Raw genomic sequence first — 26445 nt, 5'->3', positions numbered from 1 at the left:
AGGCAGGCTGACGTTCCCGACGGTTTGTCCCCAGCAAACTTCGCTGAAGGGCTCACTCCCCTGTCTGATCACAGGAAGGAGGAGAGCACATGTCTTCAAGGCCTCCTCCATGTCTGACGCTGTGCTTTGTGCACCCAGAGAGCCTAGGCCAGCTGGCGGGCTGGGACTGTGACCCGGGCTGGTCAGCGGCTGCCGGACACGCTGGCTCAGAGCCCGTGCTGCTTCTGGGGGGGGGGGGGCGGGGGCAGGCTGGACAAATGACGCCAAGGATCGGGGGGGACAAGTGTGAGGGGCTCAGCCCCAAGATTCCTTCCATCCCAGCCCACTGGGTTCCTGTGCTAGTGCCCGGGTCACAGGCTGCGCAGGGCCCCTCAAGGCACCTGGCCTCTGCACTCCCCCACAGAAGGGATGAAGTGGCGGATGCGGAATTAGCAGAGTGCAAGGGTCTGCAGCTCAGCTCCCACCAAGCCTGGCAGGCATGGGGCTTCCTCTCATTTCCCTTCCACAAAATGAGGATGCCCGCCAGCCCAGGCCGCTAGGAAGACACTAGGCAAAGCAAGGAAAGCCTCACCACCCTGGCGGCTGTAAATGGGAACATGGCAGTGGCCGCCAGGCCCCCAGCTTCACGGAGCCCAGGGCCCCTGAGCCGGTGTGGGGGGGGCACCCACGCATGTCCTTGCTGCCCACACTTCTGCTTGGTGCAGTCTGGGGATGCTGCTGACGGCTCTGAGCGCCCTCTACCCGAGCCCCTGATGGGGCATGTGAGGCTGCTGGAGGATGGAAAAACCCGTTACAGTCCGGTTCTCCGGAGGGAAACTAGTTACAAATGCCTTCTTCAAAGGCCTCTCTCTCCATTGGTTCCTGAACAGCTTCCAGGCAAGGGGGGCTCGTCAAGAGAACTGACATGTCTGCAATGTGGAAAACCATGTAAAGTAAACTGTCACTCATGTGGGGAAAGACTGTTGCCCTCCTGGTGGGGGGTCCCCTGTACCACCTCTAATCTCCACTTCAATCCCACTGACTGTCCATCTTGATGTGAAGCAAAACGGGATGTGATGCTTCCCCTTCTGGCCGAGCAGGCTAAGAATCCATTTCTGTCCCTGTGTAACTGTGGCGCTCCCACCTGGGAGGATTTTGCTCCCAGGGGTATGTGGCCCTGTCTAGAAACATTTGTGACAGCACCCGCTGGGAGGGCGGGAGTCCTGCTCCACATCCCACAGCACACAGGACGGGCCCGACCACCAAGGTCTATCCGGCCCCAACGCCGACAGTGCCGAGCTCGAGAAACCCTGCTCTCCACGACCTTGGAAGAGCAGGAGGGCCGCGACAGCCTCCCACCACCACGGGACACCTTTTGGTGGTCTGGCCCATCAGAAGCCTGTTCCTCCCGAAGGGCAGAAACTTTGTGGGCCTGCTATTTGTCCTTCCAGCCAGTCCTACAACTCAGTCCTTTGACCCATGCCCTCAACTCCACCCTCAGCCCTGGAGCGAGGGCCCCGGCAGGCAGCTCTGGATGAAGTGGCCGGCGCCTGCTCCCTCTATTTCCCTCCCTTGGCTCGCCTCGTGGCCGGGCAGGCTCCTGGCATGGCTCCCGGCAGACCCGTGTGGAACTCATCTCCCCTCACTGCCTCCTGCCACCCGCTTTTGCTTCTTCCCACCTCCAGGTCCTTCTTCTCAGCCTCCTTTCCTGGCTTCTCCTTCCTTCCCCGGCCATTACACCCTGGAGCTCCCTGAGCGGCCTCAGGCCCCTTCCCTACCCCCCCTGCCCCTCTTATCACTGACCATTCTTATTCCCTAGAAATGAAAGCTCCATAAGGACAGAACCATCCAGAGCAGTACTTGGCAGAGTCAGTACTCAGTAAAACCATCTGCTGGATGAATGAATGAGTGAGTGAGTGAGTGAATAAATGAAGGGCTATGGTGTCCATTTCCACATTTCTATCTTGGGCATAAGTCCCTCTTTTGAGAGTCAGGGGTAGCAACCTGCTTCATCATCTCTCCTTTGATGTTACCAAAGCAATTTAAACTCAAACATGGGACCCTCCCTGCTCCTCCTCTAGAGCTCCCATCGCAGGGACTGCCACCACCATCCAGAGTCCTGGGTGTCACTCCCGACAGGCTGTCCCTCAGGCCCTCATGTAACTGGTCACTAATCAATGATACGTGTTACAAAGTACGGAATGCTGCTGCTTCTTCCCATCCCCCTCCCAAGCAGCCACCATCTTCCACTTGGACAACAGCCTCCCAGATGGTCTCCCACACATCCACCTTGCTCTCTCCACCCACCCCTTCTCCTCAGCAGCATAGGAATCTTTAAAAACACAAATCTGGTCACACTGTCCCCCCACCCAAGCCCCTTCAGTGGCTCCTCCTGGCCTCGGGGAGAGGCCTCCAACCTTGGTGTGGCCAGCAAGGCTGGGCCCCTCTCCCCCTTGCCCTCTGGATCACAGCAAAATGAACACTCCACGCTCTTTGCTGACTTGAAGACTCTGTACAGGCCGGACCCACTGCCAGCAATCCTCCTTCAACCCCCAGGCCGCGCAGACAGCCTCAGGAGCCTTCCTGACCCCACGGACCACACTGGTCTAGTCAGCTCCCCGAGCACCCTGGACAGCTTTCGTACCCTGTCACCCCAGAGGCGCTTATTTCATGGGACAGGGTGAAAGCCCTCGGTGACTAAAAGAAAGCCAGGGCTAAGAACCGTTGCCGCAGAGCACTGGAGGCCACTCAGACCATTCCAGAAAACTCCTCTGCCTGGCTTTGTGGGGGAGCCTGGAGAAATCTATGCCCCGTCTAGATTTCGGTGACTTGAAGGTCATTCTTGTGGTGACCCTGGCTCCTTGGAGCTGAGGAGGCAAAGGGCCAGACCTGGCCATGCTGTTGGTGACAGGACTTCTAGAGGCTGAGAGGGGCTGGGGTCCTGGGACTGTCCAAGGCCAGGCTCACACGACTCAAGATCCCAGCTCTGCCAGAGCGACTGCTGCCACCAGCCCTGGCCAAACCCCGTGCTGGCGGCTGGGCACCCGAACACAGCCCCGCTTCGTGTTCCATCTGGCTCACCTACTTCCTTCCCCAAAGACGCCAACAAGGGCATACTGACAGGACACTTAACCTCAAGGGAAAACCTTGAGACACAAAAACTTGTGTCTCAACAAGTGAAAAAGTCATTTGTCTGTTCGAGAAATGGCGACATTGACCTGTCTTGGGTTGGCAGCACCAGCAGCCTGGTGTGAAGTGTGTGTGTGGGGGCTCCTTTGTTTCTTTAAGAATAAATGCAAAGGAAAAGGAGGGGAGAGAAGGGGAGGAGAAAATGGTTGCTTGGAGCCCTGGCACGGTGTGAAGTGGAAAAGTGTGGCTGTGTGGGGAGGAGAAGGTGCGCCGAGCCTGACCTGATGATGAAAGCGCCTCTGGCCTCCAGGAGCTTGCGTTCACTGCTGAACCTCTTGAGAAGGTTGATCATGAACTTATAAAAGTAGGAGTTCATGGTGGGGGTGGAAGGAGAACATTCTAAGCCTTTGGTACCTGCAGAGAAAGGGATAGAGCTGAGATTTACTCTATGGTCCACAGGGTGGTGGGACCCCCACAGAACATACACAATTGTAAACTCCAGAAAGGTGGTGGTGGGGGAGGGTCTGTGTGGAACAAGGTGAGGGAAAATCTTCAATCCAGGGCCTCGGGTCAAGGGCAAAAAAGCAAGGACTATACAAGTACATACAAGCAAATACAACTGCTTACTGCACAAATCCCCACTTACCTGTCCACCTCTCCAGCCAGCCCCCAATTACTTAGTGAACACCTCCTATTTGTGAGACCTCTGCTATGTGCTAGGAATTTTTTATAAAACAAACCTGTACCTATCATCCCAATAAGTAAAATACACTTGGGCTTCATTTTGGCTGGTTAAGGACAGATGACATGTCAAAGAGAAGAAAGGGGTAAAATAGGCATACAACCTCAACAGTCAACAAAACCCACACTCCTTTCCCAATGGTGCTCAAGACAAGGGAAACTATGCACACCTCTGTTGGATTAAAGACAGCACACCCTGACAAAATGTTACCAAGGGCTTTAATCTTTACTTGACGTTTTTATTTTTTTTTAAAAGATTGTATTTATTTATTTGAGAGAAAGAGCGAGAGCAAGAGAGCACAAGCAGAGGAAGCAGCAGAGGGAGAGGGAGCAGCAGGCTCTCAATGCAGGGCTCGATCCCAGCTCCCTGGGATCATGACCTGAGCCGAATGCAGACACTTAACCGACTGAGCCACCCAGGCGCCCCCCAATGTTTTTAAATCAGACATTCTTCTTCAGGTGGAAATGCTCTTTTAGACTAGTACTCTAAAGATTTTCAAAGCCCAGAGTTGGCTTTAGAACCAGAAGCACATTCGGAGTATCCCTCTGATATGCACCCCAGCTGAAAATACACCGAGGGCCAGATACAGTCCCCCTCCCAGCCTTACCCCAGCACGTGCTCTCCTCCGCAAGGTATTGGGCATGGAGGGGACGACAGCAGGGCTGAAAGAACACCTGGTTGATCGCCATGTAGTATATTCATACACCCCATGCAATCTCTTTGTTTTTCCTTTGTCACACATGCTGACCTCAACAGATTGTTGGAAAGAGGTGTTAGGGATGGTAGGAATCCTCACTCCCTCTGCCCAAGGCACTAACAGGGCACAAAACGCACACACAACAACTTGAGATACAATTCACATATCATTAAGTTCACCCTTTTAAAGTGTACAATTCAGTGGTTTCCAGTACATTCATAAAATTGTGCACCGATCACCACTAATTCCAAAACATCACCCAAAAAGAAACCTCGTACCCATTAGCTGCCATTCCCCATTATCCCCTCCACCAGCTCCTGACAATCATTAATCTACTTCCTGTCTCTGTGGATTTGCCTATTCTGGAAATTTTGTATTAATGAATCATACAGTATGTGGCTTCTTTCACTTTGCATATTTTCAGGGTTCATCCATATTGTAGTATGTATCCATTTTGTATTCCTTTTTTTTTGGTTGAATAATACTCCACTGGGGGCGCCTGGGTGGCTCAGTCGTTAAGCATCTGCCTTCGGCTCAGGTCATGATCCCGGGGTCCTGGGATCGAGCCCCGCATCGGGCTCCCTGCTCAGCGGGAGGCCTGCTTCTCCATCTCCCACTCCCCCTGCTTGTGTTCCCTCCTCTCTCGCTGTCTCTCTCTCTCTGTCAAATAAATATATAAAATCTTTAAAAAAAAAAATAATAATACTCCACTGTATGGATATACCATGTTTTAACCATTCATCCATTGCTGGACATTTGGTTGTTTCCACTTTTTAGCTATTAAGAATAATGCCACGGGGCGCCTGGTTGGCTCAGTCGGTAGAGCATGTGACTCTTGATCTTGGGGTCATGAGTTCGAGCCCCAAGTTGGGCGCAGAGCTTACTTAATTAAAAAATTAAAAAAAAAAGGAATAATGCTGCTGTGAACATTCACATGTGTTTTTGTGTGAACACGTTTTCATTTCTTTTGGTTATATACCCAGGAGTGGAATTTCTGATATGGTTACTCTATGTGTAACTTTTGAGAAACTGCCAGGCTGTTTTCCACCATGGCTGTGCATTTTACATTCTCACCATCAGTGTGTGAGACTCCAGTTTTCCCACATTCTTGTCAACACTTGTTATTACCTGTCTTTTGATTACAGCCATCCTTGTGGATGGAAGTAATATCTCATTATGGGTTTGATTTCCATTTTCCTGATGACTCATGACACTGAGCATCTTTTTATGGGCTTACTGGCTACTTGCAGATCTTTGGAGAAATGTCTATACAAGTCCTTTGCCCATTTTAAAATTGGGTTATTTGCCTTTTTATTGCAGAGTTACAAGAATTCTAGATACAAGTCTCTTATCAAATATAATCATTGCAGATAATTTGCCCCATTCTTTGGGTTGTTTAACTTTCTCCATGGTGTCCTCCTTTGAAGCAAAGAATTTTAAATTCTGATCAAGTTCAATTTATCTTTTTTTTTTTTTTTTTTTTGGTTGCTTGTGCTTTTGGTGCCATATCTAAGAAAGTATTACCTATTCCAAGGTCGTAAAGATTTATTGATGGGCTTCCTTCTAAGAGATGTGTATGTATTTTTTTTAAATATAGCTCTTATATTTAGGTATCTGATCTATTTTAATTTTTGTATATGGTGTGAGGAAGAAGTCTAAATTCTTTTGCATGTGGATGGATATCTAATTGTCCTAGTATAACATGATATCTGCTTGCTTTATTTTTTTACAAGCTGTTTTTTTAAAGTTTATTTATTTATTTAAGTAATCTCTATACACAATGTGGGGCTCAAACTTACGACCCTGAGATCAAGAGGCACATGCTCTTCCAACTGAACCAGCCAGGAGCCCTGATGCTTTATTTTTTATATTGTATTTTTTCTAGCTTTATTGAGATAAGATTGACATACAACATTATATAAGCTTAAGGTGTACAATGTGTTGATTTCATACATGGGCACATTGCAAAATGATTACCACAGTGCTGTGGAGTCAGCCAATACCTTCCTCACCTCATATAATTACCACTTGTTTTTTTGTGGTGAGAACATTTACGATCTACTCTCTTAGCAACTTTCAAGTATATACTATAGTAGTATTAACTATAATCACCGTTCTGTACATTAGATGCCCAGAACTTTAATTAAACTCTAACTGGAAGTTTGTACCCTTTGACCGATATCTCCCCAACATGGTATCTGAATAGGCAACCAAGAGTTACCATTTACCAGGGACTTCCTCTGTGCTATGCGTGTTTCTAAAGCCTTCACACATAGCATCTAACTAATCCTCAAAATAATCCTTGAAAATATGTGCTCTAACTCTTCTCATTATATAGGTGGAGAAGCTGTGAATTAGGCTGAGGACTATCCAAAGTCACAGAGCTGAGGAGTGGTGGTGTCTGAGTCCCCGCAGCTGGTCTCAGCAGCTCCGCCACGCTGCCCATCACTCGGGCGCTGGTGCTTGGGGCGGTTGGGGTTTGCAGGATCGTAGGCGGTATGCTCCCAAACAAGAGGCAGAAGCCCGAAATTAAGGCCTTGCCAAGATTGAGGACATAGAGACCATGGCACTGGCAGAAGCTGTGGAGAAAGAACCTGGCTGCAGCCCCCTGGGAACTAGGGAGGACACTGGGGAAAGATAAAAGTGGCCAGCTGAGACGTGTGGTGCCATCACTTGCCAGGTTGGTCTCTACCTGGCCCTGAAGTCCTGACTTCCTCCCCAGACCAGGGAGAGGGTGGCCACACACCTGTGTAAAATAGGGAACCAAGCTTGGCTGTGTGAGGGGCTATCAGCTCCCAGAAGCATCGGCCCCAGGCACACAACACGAATGTATGGGGCCATCCATAGTACTAGAAGCAAGGCCTACAGAGGCACCCCATCGGCTGACTGCATGAGCCGCCAGTGGCCAGAGGAAGCAGTAAAACCCTCCTTTCAGGACCTTTTTGCTCAACTCAGACTTCCCTCATGTCCTTGCACGGTCCTTAAGGCGGTGTGGCTGGGAACGGCAAGAGGGCCCTTTCTGTTTTGGTTTTCCCAGCTGTGAATTACTCTGTGAGGATTCCTTACTCGGAGCCATACCTTCAAACTACTGTCCTTTCTCCTGACAACCTCCTAGACAGCCCCTGGGAACTGTGTGCAAGGGGCAAGCCTTGAGTAAGAAGCCCAGTTCAAGGGCAGGCCTCACTGAACTTCCTCATGTTTGCAGTGCATTGTTCTGGGTCCCTGCCCAGAACAGCCTGGCCTGGGAGGTCCTGAGTGACTCTGGAATGGCAAACAGTCTCTGCTCCCTGGCCCAGAGGGGCTGTTTGCAGAATCAAGTGTCACATTCTTACAGCTCCAGTTACCCTGGGCCCAGCTGGGGCTGATCTCTGAAGAGGCGGCTGCAGATACAGCTGCTAGAGCCCCTCCTCCCCGCCCCACACTGCCCCCGAGGTGGCCTGGCTACACACCCCCAACACCGGCGGTGTGTGTGGACTGGAACCTTCTCCTGGGTGCTCATCTGTGATGGCTCCTGTGACCTGCCCCCTTCTTGCTTCTGTATGTGCACCCCCACCCTATATCATTTCCAGGCTTAGGGCCATTTAGCTTCCAAAGTATTCCAAAGGACAAAGGGACCCAAACAGGGAGTGACCATAAAGAAATCTTCCACGATGTGGGGCCACAGTCTCCATTCCCAGGGGGCCAGGTATCGCAGGCAGGCAGAAACATCTTTGGGAGTCCATGAGACCTGGTTCAGATCAGATGTCTACCTCTTACTAGCTGTGCAACTTTGGGCAAGTCTCTCACCCTAAGCCTCAGTTTCTTCATCTGTAAGGTGGGGCCAATAAGAGTCCCTAGTCCTTCAGTGTAAAGAATTTTTTTTTTTTAAGTAATCTTTATGCCCAAGGTGGGGCTTGAACTCACGAGATCAAGAGACTGAGCCAGCCAGGCACCCCCCCAATAAGAGTCTCTTCAAATGAGACAAAACATTTAATGCACTGGGCCTGGGGCCTGCCACACAGTGCGTGCTCAGTGAACGGGGGCCCCTGCTGTTAGCAGACAGGCCAGAATGCGGAGCACTGCACGGGGAAGACTGTTCCTGTCTCTCCCTCCTGGACTAGATGACTGGGGGCTGCAGCACAGTCTAGAAAGTCTCTGAGTGGAGACTTCAGATCTGGGACAATTTCCCAGTGCTCTGCTGGGAGGAAGAGAGGCTGTGAGAAAACAGGATCACCTGTGATGCCCCACATTTGGGGAGGGAGATCTGCCCGCCTCTCAGCTGACAGCTGGCCTGAGACAGCAGAAGAGAAGGCCTGGGGCTGCTCTGAACACATCCTGGTCTTCGTAGCCATAGCCCCCTCTGGGCCACACAATTAATGCTCAATGTCCAGGCTGGCTTGGCAGCCCCTGGAGCCGAGGCCCCTAGTGGGAGGGAGAAGGGCAGAGAGACATCTGGGAGAAGCCATGGCAAATAGCTCACGTTCTCACAGTACAGTGCTTGCTGGGAAAGCTTTCGCAGCTCAGCCCTCCCAGCACTCCCGTTTCAAGACTACAAAGAGCAGGAGGCTGGGTGCAAACTGAGTGGGGGCCGGGCGCCAGCCTGAGAGCCAGACCCAGCTGATGGGAGTGTCGGGGAGCTGCTGGGGCCTGCAGCTGTTGGGCAGGGACCTTTGTCCCTCAGGCTCCCGCCCACCAGAATGGGCTCTCTGAGGAGGAGCCTCCGCAGGACTGGGCGGGGAGCTTGGAAAGCTCACTGCAATCCCAGCCTGACTGTGTAGAGATGGCAGGTCTGGGCAGGAGAGGCAACCCTTCCTGAGTGGGCTGGTTGAGGACAGGGCCCGCTGGGGGCTCACCACAGACAGGGTGAGGGCCTACCTGGTCTCCCCCAGACTCTGTTTCCCACTGGCCCATCAGCCACTTTTCTGACGAACCAGCCCCTCAGGCCCAGCTGGCTTGAGACAGAACCTGCGAGATGTTCTCGAGCAGGGCTGCAGGCACGGAAGGAGGAGGTGGGGTGGAGAGACAGCAGACTCATGCCAGGAAGTGTTACTACACGGAATGACGGGCCTCTCTCAACTGAACTCACTTCTGCCCAAACACAGCCTGCTCCTCCCCGCGGAGTGTGCACAGGGCCTCACTGGCCACTTCCGCCCGCCTCGGCTCTCGCTCATCTCGCCCTCGACAGCCGGGCAGGGAATCTGCCTCTTTTCCCAATAGCTCTGGTAAAAGTCACCTCTGCCGGGCTCTCCTATCGAGTGGGGCCCTGGGCCAGGTGCTGCTGGTCCTTTAGGAAGGGGCAGAGCCTGGACAGGAGCCCAGCACCCAATTCCGGGCAGGCCCTCCAGCACTGTGCTCTGAGGAGGTGCTGGGACGCCAGAGCCAGAGGCTTTCACTCGGGTGGCACTGCTGACAGCAGTCTGTGGGCCCACCAAAGACGGGGTGTCAGCTGTTCTGGCTGGGGCCCAGGAAGGGGGGTGGCTGGGGACAACCTGGCCTTGGGTCTCAGGAGAGTCACACTCTCCAAGGGGCCAGGGAGAGTGGGGTTTCCGTTCCCCGATCCTGCCAAGGACCAGCCCTGAGCTGAATGCCGCCTGCCTCGCATTTCTGGTTTGGAGAGGTTCGGAGCAGTGGGCTCCGGCAGGAAGTGCACGTGACTGCAGGCTAGCCGAGGGGCAGGCAGGTGCTGTCGGGAGCGCTCCGTATACAAGACCAGGCTGGTGGGGTGGGCGGCCGGGGAGCCAGCCGTGCAGATGCTGCTAAGTGAAACCTGATGTGGCGACATGAGAATCTGCACAACGTCTCACAAACAACCTTCCCTGGGATGTTTTAGATTGAGTTTTGTGGCTATGATGCGAAGGAGCCTCACGTGTCAGGATAAAAATAGCTCTGGCCTCAATAGGCAAAACGAGTTACAGTTCAACAAAACCAGATGCGAAAGCCTTCACGGCCCAGCCCAGACCCGGCGGGGTCCCTGCTTGGCTCCCTGCTCTCTCGCCCCTGTCTCCCTCCCCCCTGGTGTGGGGCCCATGGGCCCGGCTGGACCCTCGCGTAGGGCATCTGCACCCCGCCGCCCACAGAGTGTGGAGGAAAGGCCGGGGGACCGGGGCATTTCCAGGCCCTGTGGCTGACTGGCGGGGCAGGCTCGAGGAAGTGACACCTCCTCTGGGGCCGGTTCCTGTCTGTGAACCTCACAGGGATAAGGAACCTAGCACAGTACCTGGCACAGGGATTGCTCTGAGGAGGGGGCTGCATGACCCGGAAGCTGGCATGGAACCCGGGGACGCAGGGGGGGAAGGGGCAGCTACCCCTACGGGATCAAGGGGCTGTAAGAAAAGGAGGCCCAGGACTCTGGTGCAGCAGGGTCTCAGGAGGTGTGCAGTCTGCTGAATTGGAGGGCCCAGACCCCACGGCCACATGGATAAAAGGGTGGCAAAGATGTTGTAGCAACGGCACCCTTGGGACTCGATCCAAGAGGCAGTCACTTTCTTTGCTGCGAGCCGGCCCAGCTGAGGCCGGGGAGCCCTCTGCCCTGGGCAGTGACCCAAATCCAGGAGGCTTTCCAGCTGCCTGTTTCGGAGAAAGAGATAAGCTAATGGGCCACAGCAGGGCCCAGAAGAAACTTCCAGCTAACAGGGCAGTAGAGAGGGGCTGCGCCAGGAAAGACTGCTGCTGAGGGGGGGCCAGCCGGGCCAAGGGCGGCGCCAGAGACACACAGGAGGAAGGGGCCTTGCGGCCATCGCGGACACCGAGCCTGGGATGCAGAGGGCTAGGCTCTCCACCTGGCAACAAGGGAAGACCTGCGCAGCGGTGCTGGGGGGATGTTCGATATGGCACTGGTGACGGGGCGGCCAGCTCTGGTGTCCCCTCCTTCCATCATGATAATGACTCTGAAAGACAGGTCCTGACCCTTCCTGGGCGCCTGACTCTGGGCATTCAGAGATGAGTACAACCTAGATCCTTCTGACCCTGGCACCCATGCTGTCTGAAAGAGTATGTAGGAAGATGGCCTTTAAGGCTCCAAGAGCACAGAAAGGCTTTGGGGGCTGGGAAACGGTCTGGTGTGGCTGGAGGAAGTGGAGGCAGCAGAGGGGATGAGTTGCTGAGGTGGTTGAGGCCAGAATGGGGTCCCTGAAGTCACTGTGCAGAGAAGGGATATCCTCAAGAACGATGCCAGGTTGGGGCCGTGGCCCACCGCCCACAGGAGAAGCCTGGACTGCTGGCCTGGCCACCACTGCTCTGCTCCCCTCCTTGGGCGATAAAAGCTTCCAGTGCTGGGCAAGTGCTTCTGTCCTCTAAGCATGGGGGTAAAGAGAGCAGCCTCTCAGGCTGGGCTCCTGGGTCAGCACCAACACCTACTACAACCCCCCCAACTCCCAGGTAAGAATGACAACAGTGCTTTCCCTCACAGTTGTCGTGAGGAGTTGAGGGGCTAGCCCACAGCGAGGTTCGGTGAGGGGACACACAGGAAGTGCTCAGAACAGCGTCCGGTCCTAACAAGCTCCATGTATCATAGTCACCATTACTACTGGGAAAAATGCCCAGGGATGGCTTCCTGGGTTTCTTCTGGAACTTGTTTGTGAATTTGGCCCCACCAGCCTGGGCGATAAGGAACGAAGTGGAATCAGAACATTTCATTTCTGCCTGTTTTTAGAGCTGGGGCCAAACTCCACCTTGGACCAGAGAACCCTGCAGGGCACACTGACGTGAGCAGTTATCCCACCAAGGAAGGAAAGGGAAGACTGGGTTTTGGGGGCAAACATCAGTCCTGGGGTGACCTTTGACCCGAGACGGCCACACCGCCGCCTCGCCTGGCCCCGGCTGCTCCCTCTCCTGCAGGAACAACATCCAGGTCCCAGGAGGGCCGGGCACGTCTCAAATGAGGGACTGATCCTGGAGGCCTCCCGCTTCTGCTGAGCCTTTGGCTCAGGCTCCTCAGGTCTGCTCGAAGGGGGCTCCTCACCCCCTCTCCCCAGAGCCTAGGCGGCCTCAGCCGGCGTCCCCCTGAGTGGAGATGGGCAGAGAATGCACAAAAGCTGCCCACTCAGAGGAGACCCAAGTGGTTGTTTCCGTTTCATTTCACCAAATCACAATTAGGAGACAGCAGCATGCGGGACCTCTCCATGGGCTTCCCTCACGGCCGCCCACCCAGGCAGCCCCCTCCCAAATGCCCCCGAGGTGAGTCTCTTCCCGGCTTGGGGCTCTGTGGAGGTCAGCAACGAAGCGGCGGTGGGAGAAGCAGACCATCGCCGCTGCCCACACACTCTCCACTGGAGGGAGCGACGTGTGCACTGGGCCCGGTGGGAGGGACGGCCCGTGCGGCCAACTCCGCCTGCGGACCCCGGGGGCTGCAGCAATGGTGCATTTAGGCGCCCGTGGCAGCTTCCCAGGTGGGTGATGCTGCCCCAACCCTCACGCTAAATCTTTTGAGTTTTACAGACCCAGTGAGCAGGCAGGGCTGTTTGGTTCTCTACAAATGTGCTGATTTCATCTTTGCTCGGCTCCCTGCCTCCTTGGCTTTCCAGAAAGACCCTTTACTGCGGGGGTGGTGGACTCTACCCTAAAGGGACATAGCACAGCACTCTGCAAGTTCTCAGAGCTGTGCCCTAGAGAGCCAGAGGAAAGCAAAATCCAAACAGGAAGAGGGTCTGGCCTTGTAGCCTCTGTCCACGTGCACGGCCGGATAGAAACAGAAAGAATGACCCTCTTGCATGCCTGAGAAGCACTGGGATAAAGAGCAGCCCACAGATGAATGAGTGTACACTTCCTGCATGCTTTCTGACCAAAACAGCCACCCCCCACGTCCTTGGGGCCTGGCCAGTGCCCTCCCCAAGGCAGCCGAAGCAGGAGAGGGGATGGCGCCCAGCCCTGGTTTCCTGTGCTCTTCTCTTACTAGTTTGAACTTGACCTTTTAAAAATCACGCACCCATTTGAAAAATCTGGTGTCAGCTGTGGACACGCACGCATGTGTGGTTCCCACTCTCTGCAGCGAACATGTGAGTCTCAGGCTAGGCGCACGCGGCCCGTGGTGCTGTGGGTCCTTGAGGCAAGAGGTGATAACTGACTGTAGGCACTTCCTTAGTGTTCTTTCCAGGATGGAATTTCTTCCCACCTGGCACACTTGGTTGTTTTTCTATGAACTCAGGGCGAGTCCCTGGCTGATGTGAGCCAGTCCTACAGCCCTGGTGAGCTGGGGCAAATCTTCCCCACCTCAGCCTCGTTAGCAGCCCACCCACCTCGGCAGGGCCAGGAGCCAGGGTTCAGAGCACCTAGCCATCTGAGACTCCCCTCAGCTCCTGCCCCCCGGGGGCTGAGAGGGCCCCTCCTGGGGCTCCCGGTCTGGGCCTCCCCAGGGCACATGCCCTGCCCTCTCCAGCAGACCTGGGCCCCAGGCCATTTTCCAGCCCATCCCTCTGATAATGAGTAAGCACTTCAGTCATCAACTTTTTGGCGCCCAGAGAAAGAGAAAACACACTTCAGAGGTAGAGGGACAGATCCTGGGGAGTCCTGGAAACGGAGGTATCCTTCCCTTGCCTGAGGCTGCGCTGCCTCAGGTTTGGCTTCTCTCACTCTGAGAAGATTCTGGACAACTGCTTCCTGGGGAGGGAGATGTGAGGGCTGGCTCCGACCCACAGGATGCCTTCTCCTGGCTCTGCCCCTCCTGCAGTCACTTCTCACCCTCACCCCCTCGCCGCTGCTCCTCCCCCTCTCAGTGGGACCCCACCCCCACACCATGGCTCGGCGCCCACACTCAACCTCTGGCATTCTTGCCATCTGTCCCAGGGACTTTGGGTTGACCCCGAGCACTGACGTGGGACACAGGATGGAGAACGGACTCCCGGGCTGCGGGACAGAGGGTGGGGACCTCCCTGAGGGTCCCAGGGTCAGGATGTGGGAGCCTCCCAACCGTGGCCTCTGACTGCCTGGAGGAAACTGGGCTCCTGGGCAAGGAAGCCACTGTATCCTGGGGAAACAAGAGAAGGAAACTGGGCTGCTACCAGAGCCCCTTACTCTTTCCTTGCTTCAGGCAGAAACAGGTGGACACTTGGGACCAGTTGCAGGCAGATCACGGGCAGCAGCAGTGGCCTGAAGCCTGGGTCCTATGTGACACCCCACTGCAGGAGCTGGGGGAGCCCTTGACTTCACATGTCACCAGGGAGACATCTTCAGTGCACGGGCCTTCTGTGATTCGGCCTGGCAGCCCTGGGGCGCAGCCAGGCCAGCAGGGCCCCCGGCGGCTCCACCCAGCAGGTGCTCTCAGGGCGGGGTACCAGAGTGCCTCCGGGGGCGCCGCCTGCTGGAGTGGCAGGAGGGAAGCTGCCGCTGCAAGGTCCTCCATCTTTTTGACATTTGGCTTCTGCATCAAAGGAGGAGCCATCTAGGACCTTCTAACTGGCTGTCAAGAACCACTCAGGAGACAAAGAGACACCCCAGGCAAACACCCAAGATTTGCTGGGGACTTTCCTATCAACTTGCATCCTTGGCATTTCCCAGGATCACGTCACTGGAGGGAACCGGCGTCTGCCTGGGAGGGAGGAGTTGGGAGTTGCACTGGTCCAGGGAGGAGAGCCACCTGCTGTTTGGAAGGACCCTGAGGGGCGAGCCCCAGGAACACCATGGCCACCTTCATGTCCAAGGACTGCCTGGAAACATCCTGTTTGAATTATCCCCTCTCTTGCCTGGGCTGCCTGCCATGTTGTTTGCTATTTTTAGCTCCCCGATGAGGAAGGAAATGGCTGCCTAGTCTTCCACCTGTGAGGCCCAAGGCTCCAAAGCCCCCGATCCCTGCCTGGGGAGACGCTGCCCCAGCAAAAGAGACAATCAGCTGACTCAGATGGTTTTATATTTAGCTGTTGGCTCAAAAGTATGAACGGTGCAGGAAGATGAGGAAAAGGGGATGTGAGGGCCTCTTATGGGGGTGGGGAGGCAGCAGGAGGGTGAGGTCTGCCTGCCTCTCAGAGAGCAGAGGAAACTTCTGACTGCTCACACCTTAGCAGAGCTCCGGGGCTCAAGAGCGGCAGCCCAAAGAGCGCCTGGTCTAGGACGAGACCGGGCACTAGCATTCCCAGGCCCCCTGAGGCTGTAACCAGAAGGGGATTACTTACCAGGAGTGTTCAGCAGGTTGGCTCTGCCAGGGGTGGGCACCTGAAGTTCTGAGTGGCTGACCCGGAGGTCAGGGCCATCAAGGGGGCCTGGGTCATCCGTCTGGCCTGCAGGGGAGGAAGCAATTTCTGCCAACACCTCCAGATCCTTCAGGATAACCTGGGGGAGAAAAGCAAAGGATGAAGGACAAGGGCCTCTGGAGAGCTGTGGTCAGAGACAGAGAGCTGCCTCCAGGGGGTGGGGAGGGGTCTGCAGAGGGTGACAGGCTGTGAGAGCCACCAAGACTATGGCTGTAACAGTGCTCAGAAAGTTCTGCAGAAGATACGGATTGAAGAGAACACAGGCAGGCAGAAGATGGGGGCAAGTGGAGGCAAGAAGCTGGAGTCCAAAGCATGGGAGTAAGCTTTCCCATGACAACTTCTCTCTAGTTCCCTAAGCAGGGACCTGACAGGTCCCCAGAAGATGTGAGACTCAGGCATCTGGGTTCGGTCTGTGTGGTGTGCATCCCAGGGCTTCTGGGCTGGCCATGCTCCAAGGTTAACCTTGGGACCAACAGTGCCCACTAGGCCACACTGCTGGTGTGCTGGCCACAGCTCAGCCCACCACCAGGCCACAGAGCAGATCCTTCTCCAGAGGTGACTCCAGGCTACCCTCTACATTTGGAACAGGACTCTGGCCTCCAAGATGGTGGATTTCTTAACTTCTAGACGTGCTGTTCAATTCTCAGCTGCCTCCTTGATGGTTATTCCTAGGCCTGACCCCTGCCTGAGTTCTTCCAGGGAAGACACAGAGCTGAGGACGGAGAACAGCTAAGTGTGAGCTCCAATCAGTGCTGTATGTCACAAGGTTCCCCAGGGCTGCCTCACAACCCAGAGCCCCCGTACCCTTAGAAGCTAGCTGCCCCGCACACCACCCATCTCCTCTTGCTCTTCATCTGCCACCAACAGCCAGCAGGGCCCTGACCACACTGCAGGGAGGGCTGCCTGCCCCTTCCCACCCCCCACTCATCTCTGCTCTGAAGACGAACGTGCCTGTCCTAGCACAGGCGTGCCCCCAGGACTGTCCGTGGCACTCAGTGGATGCCTGCTGGGCATGGATGGCTGACTGGGGAACAGGTGAATTGCCATGGAAACCGTGGGATTTGGTCCTGGACCTACGGCAGTGACACAGAGCACCCGTGGCTGGGGCCATGGAGGGGGGATGGGCTGTGTGCACCAGGACAGACCAGCTGGCTGGAATATGGTGACAACGGTCAAGATGAGGCTACTGCAGGGCTTTCTGTGGGATGGTGAAAATGTTCCAGAGTGAGATAGTAGTGATGGTCATACGATCTTGTAAATATACTAAAAACACTGAAATGTATATATATATATTTTAAAGATTTTATTTATTTGAGAGAGAGTGAGAGAGAAAAATAGTGAGGGAGAGCAGGAGCGGGGGGCAGGCAGAGGGAGAAGCAGGCTCCCCGCTGAGCAGAGCCTGACACGGAACTCGATCCCAGTATCCTGGGATCGTGACCTGAGCTGAAGGCAGATGCTTAATAAACTGAGCCACCCAGGCACCCTGAACTGATTAAAAGGGCAAATTTTATCTAAAACAACAACAACAAAAGACAAAGCTACTACCCTCTCCTCAAAGCTTCAGAGTGGTTCCTGTCTCAGTGCAAGCGACACGCCAGTGCGTCCTCCCGCCCGGCCCCAGTCGTCACTTCCGGTATGCTCTCTGCCAGCCCTGGCCCCTGGGCCTTCTCCCAGCAGCACAGCATGCTCAGCACTCAAGTGTCCCACGAGCCAGTGGTTTTGCTCCCTATCCTGCCATGCTCCGGCCTCCTTCAGGCTGGACGCAGCGCGCGCACACACACACACACACACACGTCACCTCCCACCTGTCTAACTGCCCTTTCCTTCGCTGCACCCCGGCTCTCAGCACCGCCTGAGCCCCCACAGTGCCAGCCTGGCCTGGGTGCTGGGGCTGCAGGTGAGTCCGACACGCCTCTGCCCATGGCCTGGCGCGGAGACCCACACTCGCCTGCCCTTCCAGGCACAGGTATGGGTATATTTGGAACATTCTGATTGCTGGGCCTGTAGGGGATGGATCCATGCTGGCTGAAGATCGTGGCTGCTAAGCAGCCTAGACAGATGGCAGGAACGAGTGCTGCCCCTGTGCCCAGGCCAAGAGCTGGGGGCCTGGCAGGTCCAGCCCAGAAGCAGAGAGGCCCAGGCCATCTGCTCCCCAGGAAGCTCTCTACTTCAGCGGTGGCAGAAGTGGACACAGAGGGAGAGGGTGGGATGGGGGAACAGAGAGCTAGGCGGGTGACAGCGCAGCGCTCCGCGCGCGAGAGTGGCCCGAGCACGGGCCATGCACTCAAGACGCTCAATTGTCCAAGCAAGTCACTGTCTAAAGGGCAGGGAGTGAAGGGTGACCTGGGAATCGGGTGGGGGAATGACTCACTCAAACAGTGAGGCAAGAAGCAAGCCGACTGTGCCTCAAAAAGTTAAACAAAGTCACCATAGGTACACTTCCACCCCTAGTGTTCACCCAAGAGGACCGAAAACGTGCGCATACAGGACTTAGAAATGTTCACAGCATCAGTGTCCACCACGCCTAGAAAAGGGAAACAACCTTCAGGTCCTGATGCCAATTCTGATGTGTTTTTTTCCTGATAGCAGCTGGGGTGTCCTACAATTCAACTGAATTCTGACCACCTACCTGGGGGTAGCAGCGGATCCCACAGGTTGAGGGCTCAGTCCTACAAGACTGCCCCCCACCCCTGAACCCCCGACTTCAGATGCCAATCACAAGTAAAGGCTGTCACCTGTGCTTCTGAGGACCGGCTACAGAGCAGAGGTTCCCACGATCCCCTCCTTGGGTTTGATTCCTTTGCAAGAGCTGCTTATACTCAGAGAAACATTTTACTGACCAGGTCACCGGTTTATTATAAAAAGATGTAACTCAGGAACGGCCAGATAAAAGAGATGCGGAGGGCACAGTACATGCGAAGGGGCACAGAACTTCTGTGCTCTCTGGGGCTCACTTTCCCCAAATCTCCATACGGTCACCAACCCGGAAGCTCTCCAAACCCCATCCTTTCGGGTTTTTGCAGAGGCTTCATTATGTAGGTTTAGCTGATGAAATCACTGGCTGTTGTCCTTTGATTCAACCTCCAGCCCTTCTCTCCTCCTCGAAGGTTGGGTTGAAAGTTCAACGCTCTCATCACACGGCTGGTTCTCCTGGCAACCAGCCCCCCATCCTTCTAGGCATCCAAGTCACCTCAATAACCTAACAAAAGTCACCTTTATTATTTTCAACACTCAGGAAATTCCAAGGGTTTTAGGAGCTCTGTGCCAGAACGAGGGATGAAGACCAAATACGTATTGTTTACTCTATATCACAGTATCACAAACCCAAATGTTTATCAACTGATAAATGGATAAATAGAATATGGCATATCCGTGCCAGCGACTATTATTTGGCAATAAAAGGAATGAAGTTCTGATACATGCTATAAAACAGAGGAACCTTGAAAACATTTGCTAAGTAAGAGGAGCCAGATGCAAAAGGCTGCATACTGTATGATAATTCCATTTATGTGAAATGTTCAGACCGGGCAAATCTACAGAGACAGAGCAGAGCCTGTGGCCGCCAGGGGCTGGGGGAGGGAGACATGGGGAGTGACTGCTAATTGGTACAGGGTTTCTCTTTGGGGTGGTAAAAATGTGCCGGGATTAGATAGTGATGTTTGCACAACCTTGTCAAAATACTAAAACCCACTAAATGGTATATTTTACTTTTTTTAAAGGTTTTATTTTTTTAAGTAATCTCTACACCCAACATGGGGCTCAAATTCATGACCCCAAGATCAAGAGTTGTATGCTCACCAACTGAGCCAGCCAGGCGCCCCTAAATTGTATATTTAAAAGGGTGAATTTTATGGTTGGTGAATTGTATCTTTTTTTTTTTTTTTTTTTTAAAGATTTTATTTATTTATTTGAGAGAGAGAATGAAAGAGAGAGAGCACAAGAGGGGGGAGGGTCAGAGGGAGAAGCAGACTCCCTGCCGAGCAGGGAGCCTGATGCGGGACTCGATCCCGGGACTCCAGGATCATGACCTGAGCCGAAGGCAGTCGCTTAACCAACTGAGCCACCCAGGCGCCCCTGGTGAATTGTATCTAAAAAGAAAAGTCAAAACCCCAAGTCGGCGCCCTAAATCCCAGTCCAGTGGTACGTGTAGAGCAGTTGGCTCTTGCTGTGCCCATGGCCCAAGGTGGCAGGGCCTCGCTGACCCCCCACGATCTCACGCCTGCTTCTGATTCCCCGGAGGGCGGCGAGCACTCAGGGAGGCTACCTGTGTCCCTACATCTCCGGCATGTGCCAGCCCTGCTGCAGCCCTCAGCTGCAGGCTACTCCTCTCAGGGCTGGCTGTGCAGGTGGGCCGAGGCCCACGTCCTCTTGTCCTCTCCGCAGCAAATCCTGGTGGTCAAACGTGGCAGGTGAGGAAAGTGCAGGACAGCTGGGGCCAGGCTAGCACTCAGCTACTTCCCCCCCTGCCCGCCCACGAGGGCCACACTGGCCCACACCAGGCTTCTGGCGGGTACTTATTCCCCTAATAGAAAAGATGCTCGCGAAGAACCACCAGCACCTGAGAGGCCTGACCCGTGAGATGCCCCCACCCTCGGAGTGGCCCCCGGGGCCAGGCTGCAGGGGACCGGGAGACTGGAGGAGGAAGCCCTCCTCACTTCCAGCTAGAATTAATGCCCTCATTTGCTGTCAGTCTCCCGTTGCAGCAAGTGACCTGCTCAAGGGACCAGGGAGTCCACTTCAGACACAGCTCTGGCCCCCAAACCAGAGCCCGATAAGCTACACTGGGCTTAGTGGTCAGATGACCCTGACTTGCAGTCAGTTAGCTGCACCCCTCTAACCTCTCCCCCAGCAGCCACTGAGCACCCCAGCAGCCACTGTGGGCCAGGGCCTGTGTTGACTGGAGATGTGAAGCTAACCAGGATGGCCCTGCCTCTCCTGACAGTGACCTTGGGGAGGGAGACAGGCGGTCAACAAACACTTACAATGCAGTGTATGTGCAACTTGGCCTGTGGGGAGCAGGAAGCTTCAGAAGTACCTGAGCAGCAGTCTGCCAGGGAACCAGGGCTAGAGAAAGGCACGCGAAGCATTCTCTTAACTAGCATAAGCCTTTCATGGGCACAGAATCAGAGTCACGGGCACATTCCAGGAACGGAAGCTTTGATCTAGCTCTGGAGTGGGGCATGGGATGGGGTTGGGTGTTACATAGGAGACAGCAGGCCCAAAATGGAGTCACTTGGGCTAACTCCCACGACAACAAACCAAGACTTAGTACCTAACCTAACTGCAGTTTCAACCTGTAGCCAGTCAACACGGAACTACCTGGTCAGCACTAGTGAGATAATCCTCCTGGAAGACCCCTTCCGGTCCTCTTAGAAAGGCGACCTTGCCTGAAACAACGCATTCTTTGCAAATAATTTTCTTTCTCCGCCCCCCTTCTGCCTTTAAAAACCTTTCCTTTCCTACAGCTTTTTTCTACTGCTGGATGGGGATGCTGCTGCCTGTTTCCTGAATTGTCGAATAAAGCCACTGTGATCTTTAAAATTTACTCCACTGAAGTTTTGTTATCTAACAGGGGGGCAGGGCCAGAAATCAAGCAGAAGTCAGAAGGAGGGGCAGGTCACCACGATCTATGAGGTTTGAACTTGATTTTGCAGGTGACGGGGAGTCTGTTTCCTCCTATGTGCTAACAGAGCTTCGCCCTGGCGAGGTTGGCATCGTTATAGGAGACATTTCTGTTAGGAGATTTTTGGTACCACAGCTGAGCTTGACCAGTGGTCCTGGCTCAGGGACTGGGCAGGAACAACAACGCATACGTGCAGGGCTCCAGATTTCACTTCTCTACCACAGAGAATCTGCGTGGACATCTTCGTACCACCTCCTCCTCCTGCACTGGAGAGCAGTAGCCAGCAAAACTGCGTATTTCACATTTTGAATTCTCTTGTTTTGGAAAGTTTAACACCAAATGGTAAATGAATGCAAATTATACTTCAATTGCACAATTAAAGCCGGAAATGTTGTCTACAGGTTCCTTCAATGATCCCAGCCACTCCTCTAGTGCTTATGTATCAAAAGATTTGTCTCTGGTCCCCGGGGACTGGCAAAAATCTGACAGACAGCCCTCCCTGGGGAACACCACGTGTACTTGTAGGCCTTCTCGCGCGCGCACGCGCACACACACACACACACACAGCACCCTCCTGCTTCTTTCAAATGGGAGTCTGAGAATAGCAGAGATGCAGGGAGATGAAGGGGCTGCCAAAATGGAGGACAAGGAATGGCTTGAAAAGAGCGTGGGGGATTTGTGGGGAGCCACTCCAGGGCTCCTGTGCCCGTCCAGTCCAGATGCTGGCTCTCTCCTAGCTGACAGCAAATCCCAGATGCCACGGAGCAACAATCCTGACAAAGGCCTGGGCCAGGACTCTGCCTCAGCCCAGGGAGTGAGGAGTGGTCCAGGGAGGCGATGTTAAGGTGGGGGTGGGTGCTGGGACAAAGCAACACGGACCAAGGGGGAGCCGTGCTCTGCCCTCCAGCTGAAGCTGGCTTTGAATCTCTGTGCCAGGCCAGGGTTTGGGTGCTCCACCTCTCCTGGAGACCCCTTGGTCTGTGGATAAGAAGGTCTGGGACAAGGACACAGCGACCTCAGCAGCCTTGCTTGTGGGGCACTGGCTCAAGGCCTGGATGAAAGGCCTGCTGCTCGGCCCCTGGAAACCAGAGTTAGACCCCTTCCCAGGAGCAGGCTGGCGGGGCCCAAGCCTACACTGGCCTGTAGTCCTGGCTCGGAGAATGAGGCAAGGCTCAAAGAAAGTAGGAGGAAGCCACGCCAATTAGTATGCGCTACACAGCTTTTTGCAAAATGAATATAAAACACTTGTGCTTTCTTTTTGTGTGAGAGAAAGGGTGGGGGGAGAGGGAGGAGGAAGAAGGTTACAAGAAAGCAATATTCTGCAGGGGCAGGAGTGCCTGCAGTTGCCATGGCAACAGGCTGGGGATGGAGGAGAGTGGTGGTGGGGAAGGCACATCAGCTGGTCCCCGGTCCTGGAGTGGGGTGAGCTTTGAGCTGGCCATCAGTGGAGTGAAAGGGTCGGTGACAACTGGGAGCGGGAAACATCTGACAAAGCAACTCTGAGAGAAAGGCCGGGGGGGGGGGGGGGGGGGGGGGCCGGCCTACCCTCTGTGGCTCGGGGAGCAAGGTCAAGGAGGCCAAAGGGTTCCTGAGCAAGCCCTTGCTTCTAGGTGACTTGACACCGGCAAAGGCCATATTTCAGCGTGGGAGGGAAGTCGCCATCTGGACGGGGCACCTGCAGGCTGTCACCCACTGTACTCCAGCAGGCCGAGGACCGGGTCTCTAGGATGGCGCTGGTGTCCTTTTTTTTTTTATGAGTTGGCCAGGCCCTCCCTGTCCCAACACCTTGTCCACAGAGCAGCCCTGGAAAACCCCTTGTTGTGGAAGGCCCCATTCTTTCACTCTCCCTGGCTGTGCTCCCCCCCCCGCCCCGGGAATGGCTGGAGACCCAGGGCTGAACGAGGCCAACTCCCTAGGCTGGGGATCCGTCCTGGCCTCCTACTGAGGCTCCTGACTCTGAAGTCCCAGGGCAAAGCACTGAGCAGATGTTGAATGAATACTTGCTGACCGGCAGCGCCAGGCAGGAAATGGAAGATGTGGATGGATCTGAATAGCTCCTGCCAAGGGGATGGATGGAGAGGCCTCCCACTTCACCCTACCCACTTATCTCTGAGAAACTTTTGTCACAAGTTTGGCTCGGCCCCTGGTCAGCTGATTAGGCTCCAGATGTCAAATGTCTCTGCCTTCCAGCCCCGTGAGGAGAGAAGGAAATTCTCGAGCTGGGCCCTCTCCAGTCCTAGTCAGGAGGAAGCCGCAAGAGTGTTTCCAAGGGACACAGCTAGGTGCTGGCAGGAAAGGTGAATTCAGGCTGAAGGCCCTGGGGGCTAGGGTCTGGCCGGTACGGGCCACGGCCAAGGCTATCTGATGCCTCTGCCCGGAGCAATGGGGCCACAGGGCTGTGCCTGAGATCTGGGTCAGGTCTGGCTGCTCCTTGTTCTTGGGAAGTGGAGCTGAAATTAAGTGTGGAGGCACCGAGGCTGGGCATCCATGGAGCCCTGGGGCCCTCTGCTTCCTGCCACACAGAAGCCTGTCCATTTCCTTCACAAGGGGTACAGGCCCAGCGGGTCAGGCCTCTTGAGTCCCTGACCACATACAGAATGGCTCCTGCGGCTTGTGGAGTCAGCCAGGGAACTGACCTTAGGAAGCATCCCCTTGCGGGTACCGAGGAAGGCCACGGGATCTCCCACAGACCCCAGAGCAGTCAACCAATGGAGCTCTGGGGGAAGGCAGCCAGCGGCAGCCAGCACCAGGGCTGAGGCTCCTGTCCCGGATGCAGAGTAAACCTGAGCTGCAGAAGGCAGCAATCGGGCCCTGGCCAGGCCTGGGAAAGGGGTGGTATTTCCAGAAAAGCTCATGGCTACAACGGGGTCAGAGCGGGCCAAGCCCAGCATCTCCTGGGGGGCGGGTCCCTCGGCCGTGCCTTCAGCAAAAGCAAGGAAAGCACTGCCAGAAATTTAGATTTGGGGGCGGGAGAGAAGGACTGCTTAGGCTTGGATCTCTTTTATTTCCCATTGAGAAAGCCACTCTGATTAAAAACCTTTTAGGTCTTAGTAAAGCAAAAACAACTTCAAAAAGCAGGATTATATCTCGTTTTTTGGCCTGACTTTGAACACATGCTCATAGGGATCAAGACTTTCTTTTCTTTTTCTCTCCCTCTCTTTTTCCTTCCTTCCCCTTCCTTTCATTTCTAATAAACTTTGAAATCCTTCCCTAAGTGCCTAGTTCTGTGCCATCTATGCAAAAGGCCAGCACTTGATGCGTACTAAGACCCACTAAGAGTGACAGCACAGTGTGGGTCCTGGCTGCTTAAACCATTCTAGCCTCGAAGGGTGGAGGAGAAGAGAAAGGCCAGCCCGGGTGAGACAGCTTGGAGGCCAGTTCCCAAGGCCCCCCAGGGCGCCCCCTCACCCCTGGGTCTCCCTCCTGGTGATGCCGGCCTCCCGCCAGGCCCCTGTCCGGGGGCTGGGGGTGCATCTCTCAGCGTTATACGTTGTCCCTGAGAGCGAGCCAGAGGCTGGGGAAGGGCCTGCTGTGCTCCAGGCAGCATGGGAACAGCACACACACACCGTGAGCACTCGGTTACCAGGTGATGAGCCGAGGGGCCGGCTGTCTCCGGGCACTGGCGCATGGCAACTGGGACAGCAGCGCCGGGCTCCCTGTCTCCCCTCCTCCAGGCCTCTGCTTAACGCGTACCCTGCCCTGAGGAGGCAGGTCTGTTGTGGCAGGGCCGGGGGGCCCAGCGGGGTGGGGCCGGCCGGGGCGGGGGTTGGCGGTGGTGGTGTTCGGCTCCCCATCCACCTCTGTCCCCCCAAAGTGTGACAAGGGCTCTGGGAGGGTCTGAGGGCGCAGGATGCTGTGATACACAGACAGGGACCTGTTTGATGTGCAGGAGGAGGGGTGGTGTGAGACAGACAAGGCTTCACGGGGCATCTAAGCTGAGTAACTTGGCTAAGTTACTTCACTTCTCTGAGCCTTGGTTTCTGCTTCAGTGAAGTGGGGGACACAACAGAAGGACCCAGGAAGGGTTGCTGTAGGATGGGCTAAGGTCATATACGCTCGGTGATGTCCAGCACAGGGTCTGGCAGGCAGCAAGTGAATGGAAAATACCAGAAACCCAGGCAACGAGGCCCGACCTCAGAGAACAATTCAGGAGGTCTGGGTTGAGGCCGAAGCAGTTGGGTTTTAAAAAGCTCCAGAGGATTCTGACAGCAGCCCTTGTGTGGATGGCTCCACCGTGGGGCTGATGTCTGGGTTACTGGACCTGGGCCTTTCTAGGTAAGATTACGGATCACTTCCTGAGTTCATGCGGAGATGGGCGGGGGGCAGGCAGTCAGGCCCAGGGCCAGGCAGTGTGCTCACCCCTGCAGGCCACTCATCCCTGCAGCTTGGCTTTACAAGAGCCGCCAGCCCTGTCCCAGGGGAAGGCAGTCCCCAACTGGCTTCGCTTTGTGGAATCCCTCCCTCGCTGCTGGGCCCTTCACCGGGGAAGCCAGCTTTCTCCCTTATTCCACCCTTCCCAGGCCAACCTCTGCCTTCCTCGTGAGCCCAGGGGTACCAGGCAGCAGGCCCCCTGCCCTGCATGTCCACCAGTTACTGTGCCAGCTTTGGGTTCTCACCCGCATATCAGGGGAAGGAGTGCACAGAGAGAAACGTTAAAGATGCTCTGGGCACACAGACCTGCCTTCCCCAGAGCAGAATGCTGCCAGGCCGGCTGTGGTTATTTGGGTCCCCCTTCACTTGGCGGCCTTTCTCACGGGTGCAATTCTGGAACCATCACCGTGGCGGTCCTCTCCCCTCCCCAGCAATGACCTGCTACCAGGACTCCTTTCAGAAGATCAAATCCTTCCAGGACCCCTAGCGGTGACTGCTGGTGCCTCTGCTGGGCTGTGGGTCCGAGCGCTGGGGACTGAGTGCAACCCCGCATTGTCCCTGCTGCCCTTCTCCCTGCCCGTTCCTCCCTCCTCTCTCTCTCTCTCTCTCTCTTTCAGAAGCCCCCAAAGGAAGCTGCAGCGTCAGCCACAGAGAGCCGTGTGGACGAGTGCCCTGTGTCCTCAGCATGGCCCCAGGGGTGCGGGGGGAGGGGGGCGGTGGTGGCATGGGGAGGCTATGGCAGGCA

At 55.2% G+C, this 26445-nt stretch overlaps 1 protein-coding gene across 2 annotated transcripts in view; it reads right to left on the bottom strand.

Annotated features, from left to right (window-relative positions):
• The window catches only part of VAC14 (VAC14 component of PIKFYVE complex), a 100353-nt gene that overhangs the window by 35313 nt on the left and 38595 nt on the right, over nucleotides 1-26445 (bottom strand). For both annotated transcript variants that reach the window (XM_032424247.1, XM_032424248.1), the window contains exons 13-14: nucleotides 15629-15785; nucleotides 3390-3522 (exon numbers count right to left, since the gene is read on the bottom strand). In XM_032424247.1, the coding sequence (XP_032280138.1) occupies nucleotides 3390-3522; nucleotides 15629-15785 (290 nt within the window). The remainder of the gene's footprint in view (nucleotides 1-3389; nucleotides 3523-15628; nucleotides 15786-26445) is intronic.

This window comes from Phoca vitulina, unplaced genomic scaffold, assembly GCF_004348235.1.
Source record: "Phoca vitulina isolate PV1807 unplaced genomic scaffold, GSC_HSeal_1.0 scaffold30, whole genome shotgun sequence".
Classification (NCBI taxonomy): domain Eukaryota; kingdom Metazoa; phylum Chordata; class Mammalia; order Carnivora; family Phocidae; genus Phoca; species Phoca vitulina.
Note: the sequence above shows the minus strand (reverse complement) of the source record. Positions and strands in the feature narration are given on the sequence as shown.